The sequence below is a fragment of the Cheilinus undulatus genome, linkage group 15 (assembly GCF_018320785.1).
Source record: "Cheilinus undulatus linkage group 15, ASM1832078v1, whole genome shotgun sequence".
NCBI lineage: Eukaryota > Metazoa > Chordata > Actinopteri > Labriformes > Labridae > Cheilinus > Cheilinus undulatus.
In genome coordinates, this window is record NC_054879.1 from 23,943,287 (window position 1) to 23,960,500 (window position 17,214).

A 17,214-nucleotide genomic window follows, 5' to 3' on the forward strand; every position below is an offset into this window, starting at 1 on the left:
CCAGATTCTCTGAATTTTTTATTAAATGTACTGTGGATGATGGGATATTCAAAGTTTTGGCTATTCTACATTGAGGAACACCTTTACTTTAACTGTTCTACAATTTTAGATGCAGTTTTTCACAGAGTGATGAACCTCTGCCCATCTTTACTTCTGCCCCTCCAAAATGCTCCTTTTATACCCAGTCATACTGACCTGTTGCCAACTAACCTAACTAGGTGTAAAATGCTCCTAAACCTGGTTTTCATAAGACCCACTTACTTTACCAGCCCTTTGTTGCCCTGGCACTACTTTTTTGGGGATGTGTTGCTGCCATCAAATTCAGAGTGAGCTAATATTTTCATGAAATGGTAAAATGTCTTAATTTCAACATCTGATTTTTTGTTTATATTCTTTTATGAATAAAATATGGGTTTATGATATTCAACAGTCGTTGTGTTCAGTTGTTTACATTTTACACAGAGCCCCAACTTTTTGTAAATGGGATTGTAGTAAAGCAACATTTCTACAGCAAAACTAAAGATCAACCATTTCCTAGTCAGTCTTATAGCATGATCATTTTTTAAGATATTACAGAAAAGGCAAAAGTACTCATCCAAGGGCTATAGCTAGCCAATTGTGATGGTCTTGTCTTGCAAACTGCAAAATGCTAATGTTTGTGATTTAGCTAAAGGTAGCTTAGTCATGCTGTTTACAAATCAGTGCATATTTTGATGAAACAAAAAAAGCGATTTTTGAACTCATTCAACTCAATTAGTTTTGACAGCTAATGCTAGAATTCAAGCATTTCCTGCTACAGTGTGACTGTGTTAATGAGAAGTTCCTTGGGTAAAGTAGCAAGCTTACAGTAGTATTATAGCTAGTAAAAGGTTCATAATTTGATGATTAAGTTGTAGGTGGCTAATGTTTTTCCACATTTGATCCCATTTCAGGTAAAAGAAAACATAACCGCAAAACAACCGGTAATGCTAGCATTTAACCCTTCTGCTGCTAACACTTTGATAATGCTAATACAGCAGAAGAGGTTAGCTGTTCTTATCTTGAAATTGGTTTAATGCTAATTTCTACTTAGCTGAGTGTAACTTTAAGGTTATGAAATATGCTGTTTTACTTTGAAATATGTGCAGTTGACCAACCAGACTTTCAAATTCCTTAAGCATCAGAAGAAAGACGGCTGCTGATGTCAAGTTGATTCAGTAATGCTGTTGCTAATAGGGCTGCTTTAGTACAGTTATTAATTTTGAAAATGGCATCTTTATCTCAACACCAATAGGATCACATCAGTGTCCCGTGTTTTTGTGGATGCAACTTCTACCATTTACTTTCAGGTGTGCCTTTCAACTTCAATCGTCAAGATTTTAGATTCTTTACTTTACAGTTTCACTTAAGTCTCTGCTACAGGATGATACTAATGCGTTAACAGCTTTCGCTCCAGAAAACTTTCAGCACACAAAATAACCGTTACTCGCTGTGAGACCGGAAGTTCCGTACATTTGTCTTCAAAATAAAAGTCTAAACAGAGTGAATGGCTTGCATCATAGACTTTCACAGATGTGAGTTATGTCATGGCTGATATCATTGATTGATTGATTGATTGATTGATTGATTATATTCAATGAAAGCAGACTGAGTGGATTTGTTACTATATTTGTCATCAGGATTTTATGTTGGATTATCTAATATTATCTACTTATTACTGATCAAAATGTAATCTTTTTCTTACATCTTGAATTGTTGAATAAAGGTTTTGTTTTGCTATCAGCTATTTAAATGGTTTATTTGTAAATTGTATAGAAAAGACCAAAATAAAATAATAGAATAAAGCTTTGTAAGCAGGTAGGCTATATATGGACCCTGGGTGTTTTTGATGATATTCCTTCCTTTCCCCTTCAAAAAAACAAAACAAAACAAAACAAAACAAAACAAAAGAAAAACAAAAAACAAAAACAAAATTATATTAGGAGAGAAAAAATAGATTAGTATAGAGCTTTGAATAATTACATAATCAGCTGTCTTGTACAGAACGTTAACTTGCTTGACCTCAACCTAAAACTAAGTATGATTACATTATTTAAATGTGCAACAAAAATAATTTCATGATGTAAAATACAATAGTCGAACAGCCTAGGCCCATGTGAATATCATAGACACTAAAAGTTAAATATCTTTTGGTTATGTTAAACAATTAACATTTTCAAAGTAGAGCCCTCTCGTTTGACCTTATTTATAACGAATCGTGTTAGTGAATTAACTAGTAACCCAGCAAAAATTAGTAATCAGCAATACATATCTGATAACTCTCTGAAGTACTGTTTAAATCACTTTGATACTAAGTTGAAATTCAGACATCTTATTTTGAAATGTACAGAGGAAGTAGTACTTTCCCTGCTAACTTCATTGTGTGCCAAAGTTTTTCTCCAGATAAACCGCTCCTCCTTTCCACGCTCCAGACCCACAGCCACATCAGCGGGACACTTTTTAATCAAACAACCGCTCCGTTAACTCATCCTGCGTTTACCGGCGGGCTTTCTGTCTTTGTCCAGCCGTTGAGAACCATCGAGGGATTAACCGGGAGCACGCGGAGGGATGTAACGGTGCCGTTAAAGTTGAAGACACGAGAGAGAGAGGCTGAATCAAAGCGGCTCCTCCGGGGCTCTCCCATCACGCTGAGAGAGCTGCTGTCCCCGCCTCTGAGGCCATGGGCTGCGGGTTGAGGAAGCTGGAGGACCCGGAGGACAGCAGCCCCGGGAAAATCTACTCCACGTTAAAGAGACCGCAGGTGGAGACCAAAACCGACACGGTCTACGAGTACGTGCTGCTCGACTTCAGCCTGGAAGGTAAGCTTGGAAATGGTTCATGGACTTTGCCACCAAAGTTCATGGACTTTGTAATGAAAATCAAGACATTTTTTCAACTTTATCGGTAGATTTATAGATTAATGTGTTCAATAACGTTTGGATTTCAGGTAACTACATTCTTTTAAGCGTCAACTTTGAAAAAGTATACCAAAATAAATCATGTGGAAAACTTTTTTTTAAATGATTGATCACTAAATAAGCAAAAAAAAAAAAAAAAAAAAAAAAAAAATAACACAAAACTCGTGTTTTACATGTTTAGTAATAATTGAATTAAATCAACGAGTTTTCTCGTGATCTGGTCTGGAAATGTAATGATACAAACGACACCAAACTTAGATGCTGTGATTTAGTAAATTGAGTTCACCATGCGCATGCGCACCATCAGCTTTTGTGAACTTGAAAATGGGACATTAGTTAAGGATAAAAAATTGTTGGTAGTGTACTGCATCTTTTACATAAGTCCACTGTGAACATTTGTTTTTATTTGTTTGTTTTGGTCTTTAAATTATTCATTTAAACAACTCAGAGATTCCTAGTTGAGAGCTATCCAGAGGAAATGAGACTACAAGTATTCACATGTGGTGTTGAAATCAATTTTTTTACATCACTACCTTTATAAGATTCAGATCACTTTATTAAGTATTAAAATATGTGATTAATTTAAGAAAAGTAATTGATTAATTATGATCAGCTGTTTAAATGCACTCTGAGGAGAGAACAGCTAAACACATGACCTATAACTACAGATAAGTCATTAAAATGACAGATCAGGACATTTCTAGGCAACTTTTATCAAGACCAATTGTTTATTTCACTCTCTGTTAGTGTGCAATAATTGATGATTCCCCCAAATCCCCTGTTTCAAACCCTAATGCTGGGTTTGATTGTCATAAAGGACTTGGGACCACTTTGGCTGTATTTACATTTTTTTTTTTTTTTTGGAAAAAATAGAACAAGAAGATGATAATATATAAGATCTTAAGTATTGGTAAGATTATATGATCTTGCCTGCAAATTGATTTTAGCCAAGTACCTATTTTCTTTTTTAGAAAAAAAATTTGATTGTTTGTGCTCAAAAAGGTAGACAGCAGGAGTGTGTGCACATGCACCGGCAGCATGAATTCATTAATTTAAGAGGAATGAGGGAAACCTGTTTTTAATCTGCAGTGTTTCAAAGCCTCTCCTCCTCAGTAGTAGGATAGGACAATCCGGTAACTGGTCATTGCTGAGTAGGCCCAAAATCAGCTAATATTTCTTTTACCTGTGTAACTTAAATGCTTTTTTTGATTGATAATGAGATGACAAGTATTAAATTAGTCAATGATTTAACATCTGCATATGTGTGTGACTCTCAAATAGCTAAATAAATTTGTTGTGCTGCTTTGAGAAGCAGCAACAACCATGTGGTGTCCTAACAGCATCTGAGCATCATTGCATTGCAGGCTTGCAACCCAATCTTGATCAGTTAAACATTGAATTCTCTGCTCTATGTGTTTGTATAAAAAAATTTGACAACTCGCGTTTCAATTTTGAAAGTGAAGAAACAGGTGTGTTGGGCTTTGTATCAACAAGCCTTTCAGAGCTTTAGCCAAAGAGTTTTGTCTCCATGCTGGCATTTCAAACACAGACAAGGATATAAATGGATTACCTTCTCCGCTTTGTAAAACAAGCTAAGAAGCTCTGCAGAGTGAGGAAAGTGAAAGAAAATCGAGGAAATATTCCATCTGACACCACTTGTGTTTTATTATCTTCCTGTTTCCTTATTCTTCACACATCTTAATGTGAGTGTGGAGGAAAATAGGAACAGGGAGACAAGGCAAAACATTTTACACCACATTGTGCTTTAACACTCACGTGCTACAGTTTGGATCAGTGCAATCAAGCTGATTTTGTCACCGATGCTTGCTCATGTCCAGTTAGGACACGGTGTAAGACATTCTGCAAGCTATTTTGCAGCAAAGTGGATTTTTATGACTGATGTCATTTTTTCTCTTAACCAACAGCTGCCTTTCTGTCACCTTTTGCTCTGTTTTCAAACAAACCAGCATGTGTCATGGCTTCTCTGCTCCTCACTTAAATTAAAGTGAGAGCTGTTTTGGTGGTTGTGTTAGAGCACATGCTGTGCACATAAAGGAAAACCTTAAACAAGCTCAACATGACATATGGCACTGTAATTCTTTTAATTGCAATTTTCTTGTTTCACAATTTTGGGGAATTTTAGTTCCCCAGGGTGTAATTTACACCTGATTATTCACCCAGCAGCACTCTGATTATTGCATTCGTTACTTCATGTTTCCATAGTGAAAGGAATCTATTAACACCACAGTGATATTAACAAAGCCAAATACAAAGCAGGCCCCTCAGCTGGCCCCTTCACAAGTATTATTATTGTAGTTACCATTTAAAAGGGCCCCTTCTTGTTTCCTCTTTGACTAACACATTCCTCTTTGTTTATGTGGTTTTAAAACGGCCGTAAACAGCACACAGCCTCTATATGGAGCTTTTATTGAAAAGAGAAAGCCTTTATTATTCACACAGGGGCTGTTTTTCCTTTCGATGCATGTAAAGTGACATCACAGTGAGAGCAGAGAGAGACTTGTACATCTATATGTGAATTTTAAATATCACCGTGTATGTGGTGATATTTAAAATTCGAGCGTTCAACTCTGGACTTTTCCTAGCAACAGGGCTCATGGTTCAGCCTATCTAGAAATAGGTCACACAAGGTTTTTCCTGCCTTCACCAGTCGCCCTTCTTCCTTCAACACACACACACACATGGACACACACTCGCTGCTGTCTTCCCGTGTGTGTGAGAGCACGAAGCAGAATGCAGAGCGATCCCCACCTGCTGTGACGTTAGGTCTAATTTGAACATGTGTGCTGATCTCAGATGGCCGAGCGTTGCCTTTTTATGCAGAGATAATCCCTTCATCTGGTCCTCAGACTGTCTGTTTTCAGTGTGACCTATTTGGAAGGAAATGGTGATTAAGTTCTGAATGGGAACCGAGCACGTAAACAGCAGGACAACAACATCATGAATCATGGAGGGAAAGAGCTGCTTTCCAAGTCAGGGGGGGTCACAGAAGTGAAAAACGCATCCTGCCGCCTAATGACTTCAGGAATGTCGGACATGAAACTTGTGTTAAGTTCTGTTGACAGGAAATATGAGCCTGAATGAAAGTTTCTATTACCAACCTGTAAAAAATGGTTGATGATGATGGAAAATAATCTGTTCAGTTATTAAATTCTAAACTAAACTGGACTGCACCCCTGTTATCATTGGCCTTTAAGATACCAAATCCATGCCTGTGAATTTCATTTCTTACTTAAGTCCTGGAACCACTGTTCTATTCTAGCTGATTCTGACCTGATTATTTAGTCATATGTTTGAAAGTTGGTTGAGTTTCAGCCTGATCATTTACTGTGTAGAGGGGTGCACAAAGGCCCGACCAGCTGTTGCTGACCGGTCAGACAAATTACTGACATGTTTGATACTTTGGTCATGCTGCACAACATACTTACACAATGAGGTATGCAGAAACGTGAGCAGGTTCTCTAACTCCAGGGCTTTTCTTCTTTTGAGACAGTGTCTTAAGAACCATGACAACACCAGACATGTTTGATGCATCATCCCCTCGTATATGGAAACACATGAACAAGCAGAAAATATCTGCAGACCTCCATCAGACACCTGTGATGTGTCAGTCATGAAAAAGTCAGCTTGATACATTAATATTATTTTATAAAGATTTGTTTCTGGGGCTTTTGCCTTTATTTTAAGAGGAAAGGATCATGGATAGTTTAGGAAATCAGGGAGTGAGAATAAGGAATGAAGTGGGAAAGGAGTTGGGCTGAATGATTTTGAAAAAAAAAGGATCTAAATGCGATTATTTGAACATTATTGGCCCTTAAATGTGAATTCTGTAGTCTGCAGACTCTTGAATGAGATGTAATACCTCAAAGAGAGCTGAAATTCCCTTTGCTGCAAGTCTGCTGGTGTTGTATATGTGTGTGAGAGCATTTTATCATTAATGTTTGAGTCGTGCAGAAATCTGAAATACAGATGGACATGATATCAATCTGTCTGTTGGAGTTTTCAAAGGAAACTTTATCAGCATTTGTCTTGGTCCGTCCTGATTTGACTGGTGTAGTGTGAGCGCATAAATTGTGAGCATGCATAAAGATTGATTTGCACAGTGTGAGCTAACAATCCACCATGACTTTTATAAAATGGGTTTAAATTCCCAGAGAGTAGGCTTTAAAGATCAGCACATTCACTGAATTAAAGAAGCCCAACCAATGTTAGGGTAGGATAAACTGAAAAGTGAGTTTGACACAGACATCTTGCACATGTAACTTAAACTCATTAAGCTTCCTTGTGAAATGAAGGAAGTTTTCTCTATCACCCACAAAAGAGCAGTTTATGGCCCGACACAGAGCTGAATGCTCCTTGGGTCTGGGTTACTTAAAAAGTCTACTTCTTTGTGTCTGTCATCAGCAGGGAGTCACGAGCTCAGACTTTTAAATACAGAAGTTCAAACTCTCTGTGCACGTGTTGTTCACTGTGTTTGTGAGTCACAGACTGTACCTAGATCCAAAATAAATTCACTAACACATCATGCATACACAATCTCAGATACTCTTAGATCTGAGAGATTTTAATCATTGCAACTGTAGAAACAGTTTAACTTTTGAGGCATTGGTGACCGAGAAAAATTTCTATACAGAGACAGTGAATTGTATTGTATGGTATTGGATGCTATAGTATCCTATCACATTACTTCAGTCAGGTCCAAAAACTCCAAAACCTTCTCTCCAAGCCGTCTCGTCCTATTGACTATGGGCCCGACACAGTTCAAAGCTTACATTTTTAGTCATTTTGCCGTTACATTAAAGTTTAAACTACAATTCAGACCTATTTTGGTGACAGGAAAATGTCCAGATGAAATCGTAATGAAGCATGTTTCACAGATGTGGCCTATTTATTGTTTATAATGAAAAGAGCAGTGAGGATGAAGAGCAGGCGCACAGACACCTGTATGTGCTAAACACACAGCTTTTTGGTGATCTTTAGCCTGTTAACAGAGACTACAGTCTGCAGGGTTGCTCACTCACTTTGTTAAAAAACTCAGTTGCATTCCAATTTTTGTATCTTTTTCCTCCATCTGTGCATAATTGCATGCCGTGCTCTCTCTCTCTGCACTATTTCAATGTGTGGTTGCAGAGTTAATCAAGCTGGCAACCCCCCTTTTTAAATGCCTCATTATGTTACAAACATACATTTAAAGAAAAAAGGGGAACATAATGTTTTGCAAATAAACCTCTCGGAGTATAGTTTTTATTGTAAAGTGTCATGGACAGCATGCCTCTAGCTGTAATTTGTGCAGTAGGCCAGCACCGAGGTATGTTGTTCCAAAGTTATTACAAGGAAAATAGATAACTCTAAAACTCTAGGGTGAAATTATGTAATACTGGTATTTGTCTAACAGGATAGTTAGTCAATAGTAATTGTTGTTAATGTAAAGTGTGGTATTTTTGGTATCGTATGGTACTATATGATGTCGTATTAGACCTTTGTTTCTTAATGATTCATTTTAGCACTGGACATAATTTCTCATAGCTCTGCAGTCATTTGAAATAAAGGTTAAAGTCCTGATCTAAGATTATTTAGCTTAAAGATGGAGGTTTGGATGTGATGGTGGATGTGTTGGCATTTTTGTTTTAATATCATGATTCATACTGAAACTTGAGTGCCATAGTTGATTAGATCTACTTTGTGAGAAAGTGTGGCTTCCAGCCTTTACACTGGTGCTTCTTCATACAGCTGCAGATAAAGATTGGAGTGGCTGCTTGGTAAAGCAGTTTAGATATTATTTTTAAATCTTATCAAAGCTGTTTGGATGGATCATCTTTGTCCATCTGCTTTTAGGAGATTTATTTTCTGCAAAACATGCTCCACGAATCAAGACATTTTTTCCTACAAATTATCAGAACATTTTTGAATATTTATCTCTTTGGATTTGTGGCACTGAACACTACTAAAGTCAGTATGCAATGTGTGATTAGATACCCCAGGCTGGTTGCACAAAAAGCAGGATTTCTGTCTTCGTGCCTTCATGCCAACGTCACCAACGTGAAATGTGCAAATGTGCATCGTCCTCCAAGTGTGAAGGCTCCACAGTTGGCAGAGCTAAAGATACCCGGAGTGATTCCATCTCGCAGTCGTCACATGCAGTCTGGTGATGGCTGGCATCCTGAGAGGAACAAAACTATTAATTGTTTACTTGAGTGAGACCTGTATTCATCACCTCTTATGATTCAGCGTCTGGTTTTGTTCCTCCTTGCCAAATCAAAGATGAAAAGACAAATCCAATCTGTGCTTTGTCCTGGCTTGTTAAACTGCTTTTAAACAGAACTGCGTCTCTGCAGGGTTTGCATTCCAGGTTAAAACCACCGTCATTACATCGAAGAAATTTGGTGTGCTCCCAGAATTGATCAAGGTGTTTCTGGTCATGCCAGGGAAAATAGAAAACAGACGGTTATGAAACTGCACTCAACAAAATGGGACTGAAGTTGGCTTGAAAAAATTTCCTTTACATGTTAAAAATAGATGCCAGGCTGAGATGAATAAAACCATCGCCTTGGGTGATGAAAATTGTGATGAAACGTTGAAGCATGTCTGTATTAATATTCTTGATTACTGCCGCAGATTTTAACACAGCCATAGCACTTAAAGTCCATATATATTATTTATTAAAACGTCAGCTATTATGGCATCTAAAGCTTGGCAGACACAGATCAAGGCTGTCAACATTTTGTCACATCTTTAAACAGTATAATCTGCCAATTTAATAATCAATTGTATTGAAAAGTACCAATCTTTTGTGCAGTTTAGACATTGTGTAGGAATATGGGTGGAGATGACAGACTCACACACAGTAAGCAGCAGTCTGAAGCCTTTGTTATCAGCTATGCTGTATGTCTTAAGTATTTACTAATGAAGAATTAAGTGCTGCATGTGATCTTCTGATCCCATTCTCAAGTTGAAGAGGATTTTAGATTTATAACCTCAGCAACACTTGCAGTTTTGAGAACAACTTTATTCGACTGATGTGTCTCGGATGACCCTGACAAAGGCTACAAGCAGAAATGTGTCGGTCAAATGAAGTTGTTCTCTAAACTGCGAGTGTTGTTGGAGTTCTCTGTTACCTCCAAGATTCTATTCATCTTCCATGGACCTTGGAAGTTGGTGAGGTTGTGCCAGAAATACCCACTTTTACCGGCAGCCATTAGAATTACTCATTCTGGTCATTTGTTTTGATCTGAAGCGTGAGCTGCATCATGTAGTTTTGTGTCTGCTGCCCCCTATAGGCTTTATTTTTTAATGCACTGTAGGGGATGTGTGTAATTCAAACCTGCTGATGTCATGGTGTTTGCAGCTGTATTAATTCTGTAATCTCTGAATCCATACATTTATTGGCAAGGAGTATGTACAAATATATTGCCATAACAATTTTTGAGCATGGGCCTAGTATTGGAGAGATATTGATTACTTATGACACGTTTTTTTTGTTTTTTTTTTAGTGAAATTAACGATTAAAATCCTGGTGTTGTGACAATTACCTATATCAGTTGTCAAGTTATAGACTAGGATACACTAGAACGCTGAGGCTGTTTTGAAGAAAATATGCACCAAAATGTCTATATTGTGCTTTTATTTTGAAAGAAAAAGTCTCCATTTCTTTGTCTCTCATGTCTTTCGTTGCATCTTAAGTTCATACTGCCCCATTTTCATTAACCCCCTCCCCCCTTAATATTAGAGATGGCTAATAAAATATCAGGTGGGTCTTGAAATATTCCTTTTTTGGTCTTTACCCCTCGAGGATTGATCAGTGTGGAAAACTGGACTTTGAGATTAGACATTTAACATTTTTAGTTTTAGATCGTCCTAAACTGGTAAAATTTGTTATGTAAATGCTTATTCACCGTTGGCCACTGTGTCTAGATGCATACTTTAAAATTTCTTATAAAATTCTTAAGGTCTTTGCACACCAAGGGCCAAATGATTTTTATTGAGCATGTAGTGAGTCAATGCAAGCTTTCACACCAGCAATGTAATTTTGCAGTCTGAAATTGCATCTGATATTTTTTCAAACCTTAATTTTTGCTCCAGTCAATCACAATTCTGGCCAATCAAGACACTTGTTTGTTGCCAAGTTTAAAGGCAGAAAGAGGAGCAAAAGCGTCCTCCTCTCCAACACCACACAATGTTTGTCCTCTTTTCATGTCTGTCTTTAGCAAGTGTGAAGTTGTTTTGTCTTTGATTTTATGTAGCCTGGTAAAAGGGAGAGACAGGCAGCAGGCATCCAACCAAGTCTATGTAAGCGTAAGTGCGCTATTCGCTCAGCTGGAGCTGTTTACAACCTAACGTGACTTTAGTCCAATGAAACATTAAACAACACAGTCTCCTCTGGCCTTAGACATACTGCTATTAAATGCTCTGGATCAATCAGCTCACTGAAATCACTCTTCTGACCAGTCCGTAACACAAACAGGTGAGCCAATCAGTTCACTGTGAGGGGAGTTAACAGTTAACATGCAAAATCATGAAATTCACACTGGGTCTTCCCAGCATTTAATGGGCTGATGGAACTGTTAAGTAATTGGTTTTAGGAGGAGGTGTGAACCGTCAGTAGTCATGTATGTTTCAGGGCATTAACGCTGTCTGCCTGTCAGTACATTCCTCTCTTGCTGAGCACCTGGCATGCAGATGTCTAAGAGAGAGGTCTCAATATCCTCTGGTTGCATATCGAGTTGAACTACTTTCTGTAATAATATTTTCTGAGGCATGTCCCAACACACGCAGGACTAATTTTCCTTTGTACCCTTCAGTACTGCTAATGATTATCAGCTCAGTTATAAAAGGTGGTGAACCATTTTAATCTTTTTAAATTGTAAAATGTAAAAAAAAAAAAAAGTATAAGCCATTTTTTTGCAGCATCAAACAACTAAGACTGTATGAAATGAATCTGTTCTGATAGGTAAGTATAGGCGTCATCAGCATAGGGCTAATATGCTGATTTTTTTAAGAAACATTCTTGTAATGAAAATGGCTTAGATAAATTATTAAAGGATTCGTTGGCCTTAAAGCAGATATTTCACAATCTTGCTGTCCTTTCAGATGGGAATGTTCTTGTCTCTGTTTTGCTGAATTCACAAAAAAGAAAAAGAAATGCATAAATTTGTAAAATTCTAATGAATTTAAAACCCTTAAAGTGGCAATAATATAAAGAGAGTTCAGAAGAGCTGCACCGCTGAAAGACATAAAGAAAGGAAAACTAGATTATATGTACCAATAAGATAAAGTTAAACCATGTCTTTGCCTAGAACGTAGTGTATCAGTACTCCTGTTGACTTTTATTGTAAAGAGAGGGAACCATGAACCAGGCTGACATCACTGAGCACGATCCCCACTCCACCCCTCCCATTTCCGTCCTTGCTTCTCCTTGAACAGTGAATTTTTCTGGGACACACACAGAGCGACTGTCACACATTCAACTCTCACTTTTAATCTGCTTTTGCCTCTCTCTCTCTCTCTCTCTCTCTCTCTCTCTCTCTCTCACTTGAATACAAAACCACTCTCTCTTACACTCCCTCACACTCACACTCCCTCACACTCTCACCATCCCCCTTGGAGCTGCCATGGCTGTGCCCACCAGTATCAGCGGTGCTCCCCGTCAGCTTGGCCTCGTTTTACTCGGACTGAGAGGAGAGCAGAGCCAGAGGCAGCACTTCAAAGCTCCTGATGGTTAACTAATACTTCCCTGAGCTCAAACACTCATGTGAGAGCGAAAAATCATGTGGACTCCTCAAAACTATTGATCTTTTCATTTCAGACCTCTCATTGTGTTCCTCAGTGTTAAACCTCTGTGCTGTAATAAACGACCTCTGTGTTCATTTAGCTGAGAGAGTCCGGCTGCACTGGGAGTATCCCAATCTGATAGAAAGGAGCAGAGAAGCTTTTAAATGTTTGTCAGCTTAAAGACACATACGGGTCCTGTTTAAAAGCATTAAAATAAACTGGCAATCAAGTCAGGCTAAAGGTGTAAAGGTACTGGTATCCGTACTGTATCTGTTTGGTACGGGCCTCTCGGTACGGTACAGACGTGTACTGAATGGATACATGTTGAATGAAGCTCATACACAGACGGGAAACCAGAGCGTAACTCACTGTCACACTGTCCTGACAACCACACAACCACAGTAAACGACAGCAATAGCCTGAATATTACCAGATAAAAGTGTCCTGTTAAGGAACACTTTGTTTCCCAGTAAAATAAAACAGTGGACAAAGACAAGGACAGTAGCGCTGACATTATTCAGCAGGTGTGTCACTGACAGCATATTGTCCAGTGGATCAATCAAAGCATTTGAAAAGGCACCACTCAAACAAGAACGTCACTGTAACGAGGACGAACAACAAAAAGTCTCACCAGCCAGATATGAATTTCCCATGATTTAAAATCTTTTTATTATAACAATGGAGCTCTGGTTTGTAGTAGGTCCCATTGGTTAAAAAGTAATCCAGTGCTGAAGCATGTTGAAGTCAGCAGAATAGATGCTAATTAGCATACTTAACAAGCTAACTTATGGTGGTATGATGATTTGTTCAAGTTGCCTGGGAAATTTTAGTATTTCAAGTATGGGTATTGTTGTGAATTTTCCCATGCTGTCAAAATGGCAGCATCTGGTGGTAAACAATGGTACATCTCTGAAAGGAGTGATAATTGCAGGTGTGTTGGGAACATAGGTGTGCCTGCAGCCAGCATTAACAGCCCAACTCAGTTATAAAGAGGTCTCTCCGATCTCCATTCACTCCCAGGCCATGCGTCCTCATGCATGTAAAACTGTTTATCTTTGTTTGACTGCATTTTTCTTTACTACTTTTATGATAATGATACAAATTGGAATTTGATTGTTTTTAACTTATTTTAACCTATTACTTTAATTGTATGTTGACACAGAAACTATGGCTTTGGATGGAGATAAATCCTCAAACTTGCTTCAATTGTCATTGGCTCTTTAACTTGAGATTCTTAGGTGGTCAGCTATTTAACTAAAACCTAACAAGTTTTAACAGGTATAAATATGTCAATATATAAATTAGAATAACCTAGTAATTCAAAAATGTGCTTATAAATATTCTTATTAATTGAAGACCTTTTGGAAGGAGGTTGCAGCATTACTAATAATTTAAATGTAATATATTCAGCCTATTTATTTTAATGCAGTTTAGAAAATTAGTAATAAATTCTGTTAATTATTCACTTTAATTACAATACTGAAAACATACTGAACCGTGACTTTAAAACCGAGGTACATACCAAACCGAAATTTTTCCGTACGTTACACCCCTACTATCCAGGGTCTGAATTTTGGCACAGGATGATCGGAATCCTGCACCAAATACTCAATCCCTGCAAGTATGGTCCTTATAATGCATGGGGGTCCAACTCTGAAGTATGCATTGACAGTGGTCTTTACAGTGTCACATTGCAAATGTTTGCACAGTTAAGGAAAGGTCACAGTAGAATGAGTGACATAAGTCTGGATTATTTGAGCATCCGTTTGTTTTCCCTCCCTCTCCTCACACAAATACACACATGCTGTGGACAGGTGTGAGGTAACACACAGATCACCTAAAATGCACAGAAAGGGAGCTGTTACATCGCCCATCCAGGTCTAGTTGCTGATTTAGGATTGTCTTCTGCGACCCATAAACTTGTGCTTAATCTGCCCATTCTCCACACTCTTTTCGTGCTTTGATGAACTCTACATTCTGCAATGTCCAGATGGTTTTGATACGCTTACGTCATGAATGAGGCTCACCCTCAAGCGGATCACAAAGGAGTATTTAGATACAAATAAGAAATAATTGATAATATTTGGGGAGTTTTGTTGCTTTTTAAGGTCAAATAGAGGCATAAATATATATTCAGTCTGTTTTTTTGACCAGATAAAAACTTGTCAAAGTATGTCCAAGCTTCCTCCTGTGTGAAGAATTAAGCACCAAGTTTTTAAATATTACAGTCAGGGTGCTCTTAATCAGAACAATAACACAGTATGACAGGTAGAGACCAGTGCTCGCCAGATCAGTGCTTTTTACTAGTGAACAGTGTGAATGTTGAACATGTCACAGTGCTTCAGTTATCTGTGGGTATAACCTGACACAGCCTACAAACAACTTTATCCCCATTTTATCCTCTAGCTACTTTCTCCTACAGGCTGACTGCTCCATATGTCTCTGGAAAGCCCTGTTTGAACTCTTGGACATGCAGCTTTTGGATAACTGCAGACATGAGCAGATTGCACCTAAAGTGCACCTAAGGTAACAAATTAAGTTTCCAGGCATGAGGCTAATAATACTCCAAAACAAGTTTTACTTATCATAAAAATAGAAATAAAAAAAGTATTGAATGAATTTCTGGCTTAAGCAAGAATGAAACTCTTTATGAATGAATCTGAGTCCTGTAAAGACTTGAAGTGGACTCTGAAGGCGGTGCAGGATTAGAGAGAGATGTGAAGGGAACCACAGTGATGGCAGGTCAGGACTAGATGGATAAATAGGATGATATGAAGAGGATTTGTGCATGGAGAGGCTTAACCTGGGCTGACATGTCTGTGTTGCTGCCTGGATGAATGGAAGGTATGAGAAATAAACTGGGTTAAACTTCTTTGACTCGGGTGAGAGAGAAGCTCTGATTTGTAAAAGTGTCGCTACGACCTGTCAGTACTCTCCATTATTTTCAGGGATGAGAGCAGTTTTCTGTAATCTCTGTCTAATCTGGGAATCTAAAGGTTCACACAGGATTATTTCAGATTAAAGTCAGTATTTTTAAGATTAAATTTAGAGGAGTTTTGAAGGACAGCACCAAGCAGGACCGTCCTGTGAATTCACACTAAGAACAAACTAATACTGATTTTCTTCAACATCCTTAATCATCAACTTTTTAATATAAATAACACTTTTTAAAACATTGTAACAAAGCGCTTCTCAAATCCCAGCAGGGACAGATAAGCAAACAATAAATCACACAAACCAGCATGCATTTGAACTCAAGTAAAAAAAAAACAAAGGGAGCTCGTAGATGACAGTACCTTAGTTGGACTTGGGGCATGCAGGGCACCAGGTAGTGAAAGCCTTACAAGAATAAAGTGACAGCTAGCAGACGGTGGCTTGGCTCTTCTTGGTTTGACTCGACCACCAGGACTGAGCTGATGACGCAGCGATTTAAGTCATTAAAAAGAGATGAAAGCGGTGTTCTGTTCAAGAGTTGGCCATTGTTTCTACTTCAAAGCTTCATCATCTTCTATTGGCAGGACCGTTCTGGGCACAGCTCAACATAGTACAGCACGGCCAAACTGCTGATGGAAAAGTAGCGAAGCGTCAATTTTCCAAACACAACATAGATACATGTTGATGAAGGTGGTTGCCAACATTGCCTCCTCTTCTTTGCATATATGCAAACTATATGCTTGCACTGCTGCTAGTGTGGCATGGCATGGGTGTTTTAAATGTGAAGGTAGACCAACCGGGGAAGAAGAGGGCAAGCAATCAGACTCAAGCATGGTACAAAACAATCGTGCCTGTTATGACAACACCGTTTCACTGGATGAAGGTGAAGCTTATTCTCCCTGCTCTACAACCTGGAGATCAACAAGCACAGAGAAACGATATCATCAGTAGAAGTAGCGTGATTTGTCAGCATTTTGATCAATAACATGGAGATAAAATGCTTGCTGTGTCTGAGTAAATTGGCTTTTTCACTGGAGCAAAACATTAACCACATTCACAGTTATTTGGATGTTAACCTGCAGGGAGAACCAAAGGCTGATATCATATTCGGCAAAGCAAAATTACATGTTTTACCTGCAGAAAAAAAATGCATGAACAGTGCTCAACTTGCTGTGTTTTCCAAGTGTTTTTTTGCCTTTAGACTAATCTGTTCCTCTTAGAATAAATTGCATTTAATCAACTTTGAAAGTAGTCACCTAGCAACATCCTTAAAATAAACAAGGCTTTTTAAACAAGAAAAACAGGATACAAACAGCGATCAGTCTTTCAAAATATATCAGAGAAGGAATTACATCTTGGGCGTGGATGTGTGATAGTTTTGTTCCGTCTTGGCTGCTAATTATTGTTGAAACAATAGGACAAAAGAGTGGTGGTTTAGCAGCCAGACATGAGTATTGTCATCTTATGTTTTCAATTGTGCTGACTTTGATGTTAAGCTGGTAAATTTCGACAGAGCTACTTGTTTTCCCTGCTTCTGTTCCTCTTTGTTGCAGTGAAA

At 38.2% G+C, this 17,214-nt stretch overlaps 1 protein-coding gene across 1 annotated transcript in view; it reads left to right on the top strand.

The window, feature by feature from the left end:
* Positions 1-2,434: 2,434 nt before the first annotated feature.
* Positions 2,435-17,214, top strand: part of rftn2 (raftlin family member 2) — a 36,841-nt gene continuing 22,061 nt past the window's right edge. The window contains exon 1 of the mRNA XM_041807591.1: positions 2,435-2,837. Coding sequence (XP_041663525.1) covers positions 2,699-2,837 — 139 coding nt within the window. The 5' untranslated portion in view covers positions 2,435-2,698. The remainder of the gene's footprint in view (positions 2,838-17,214) is intronic.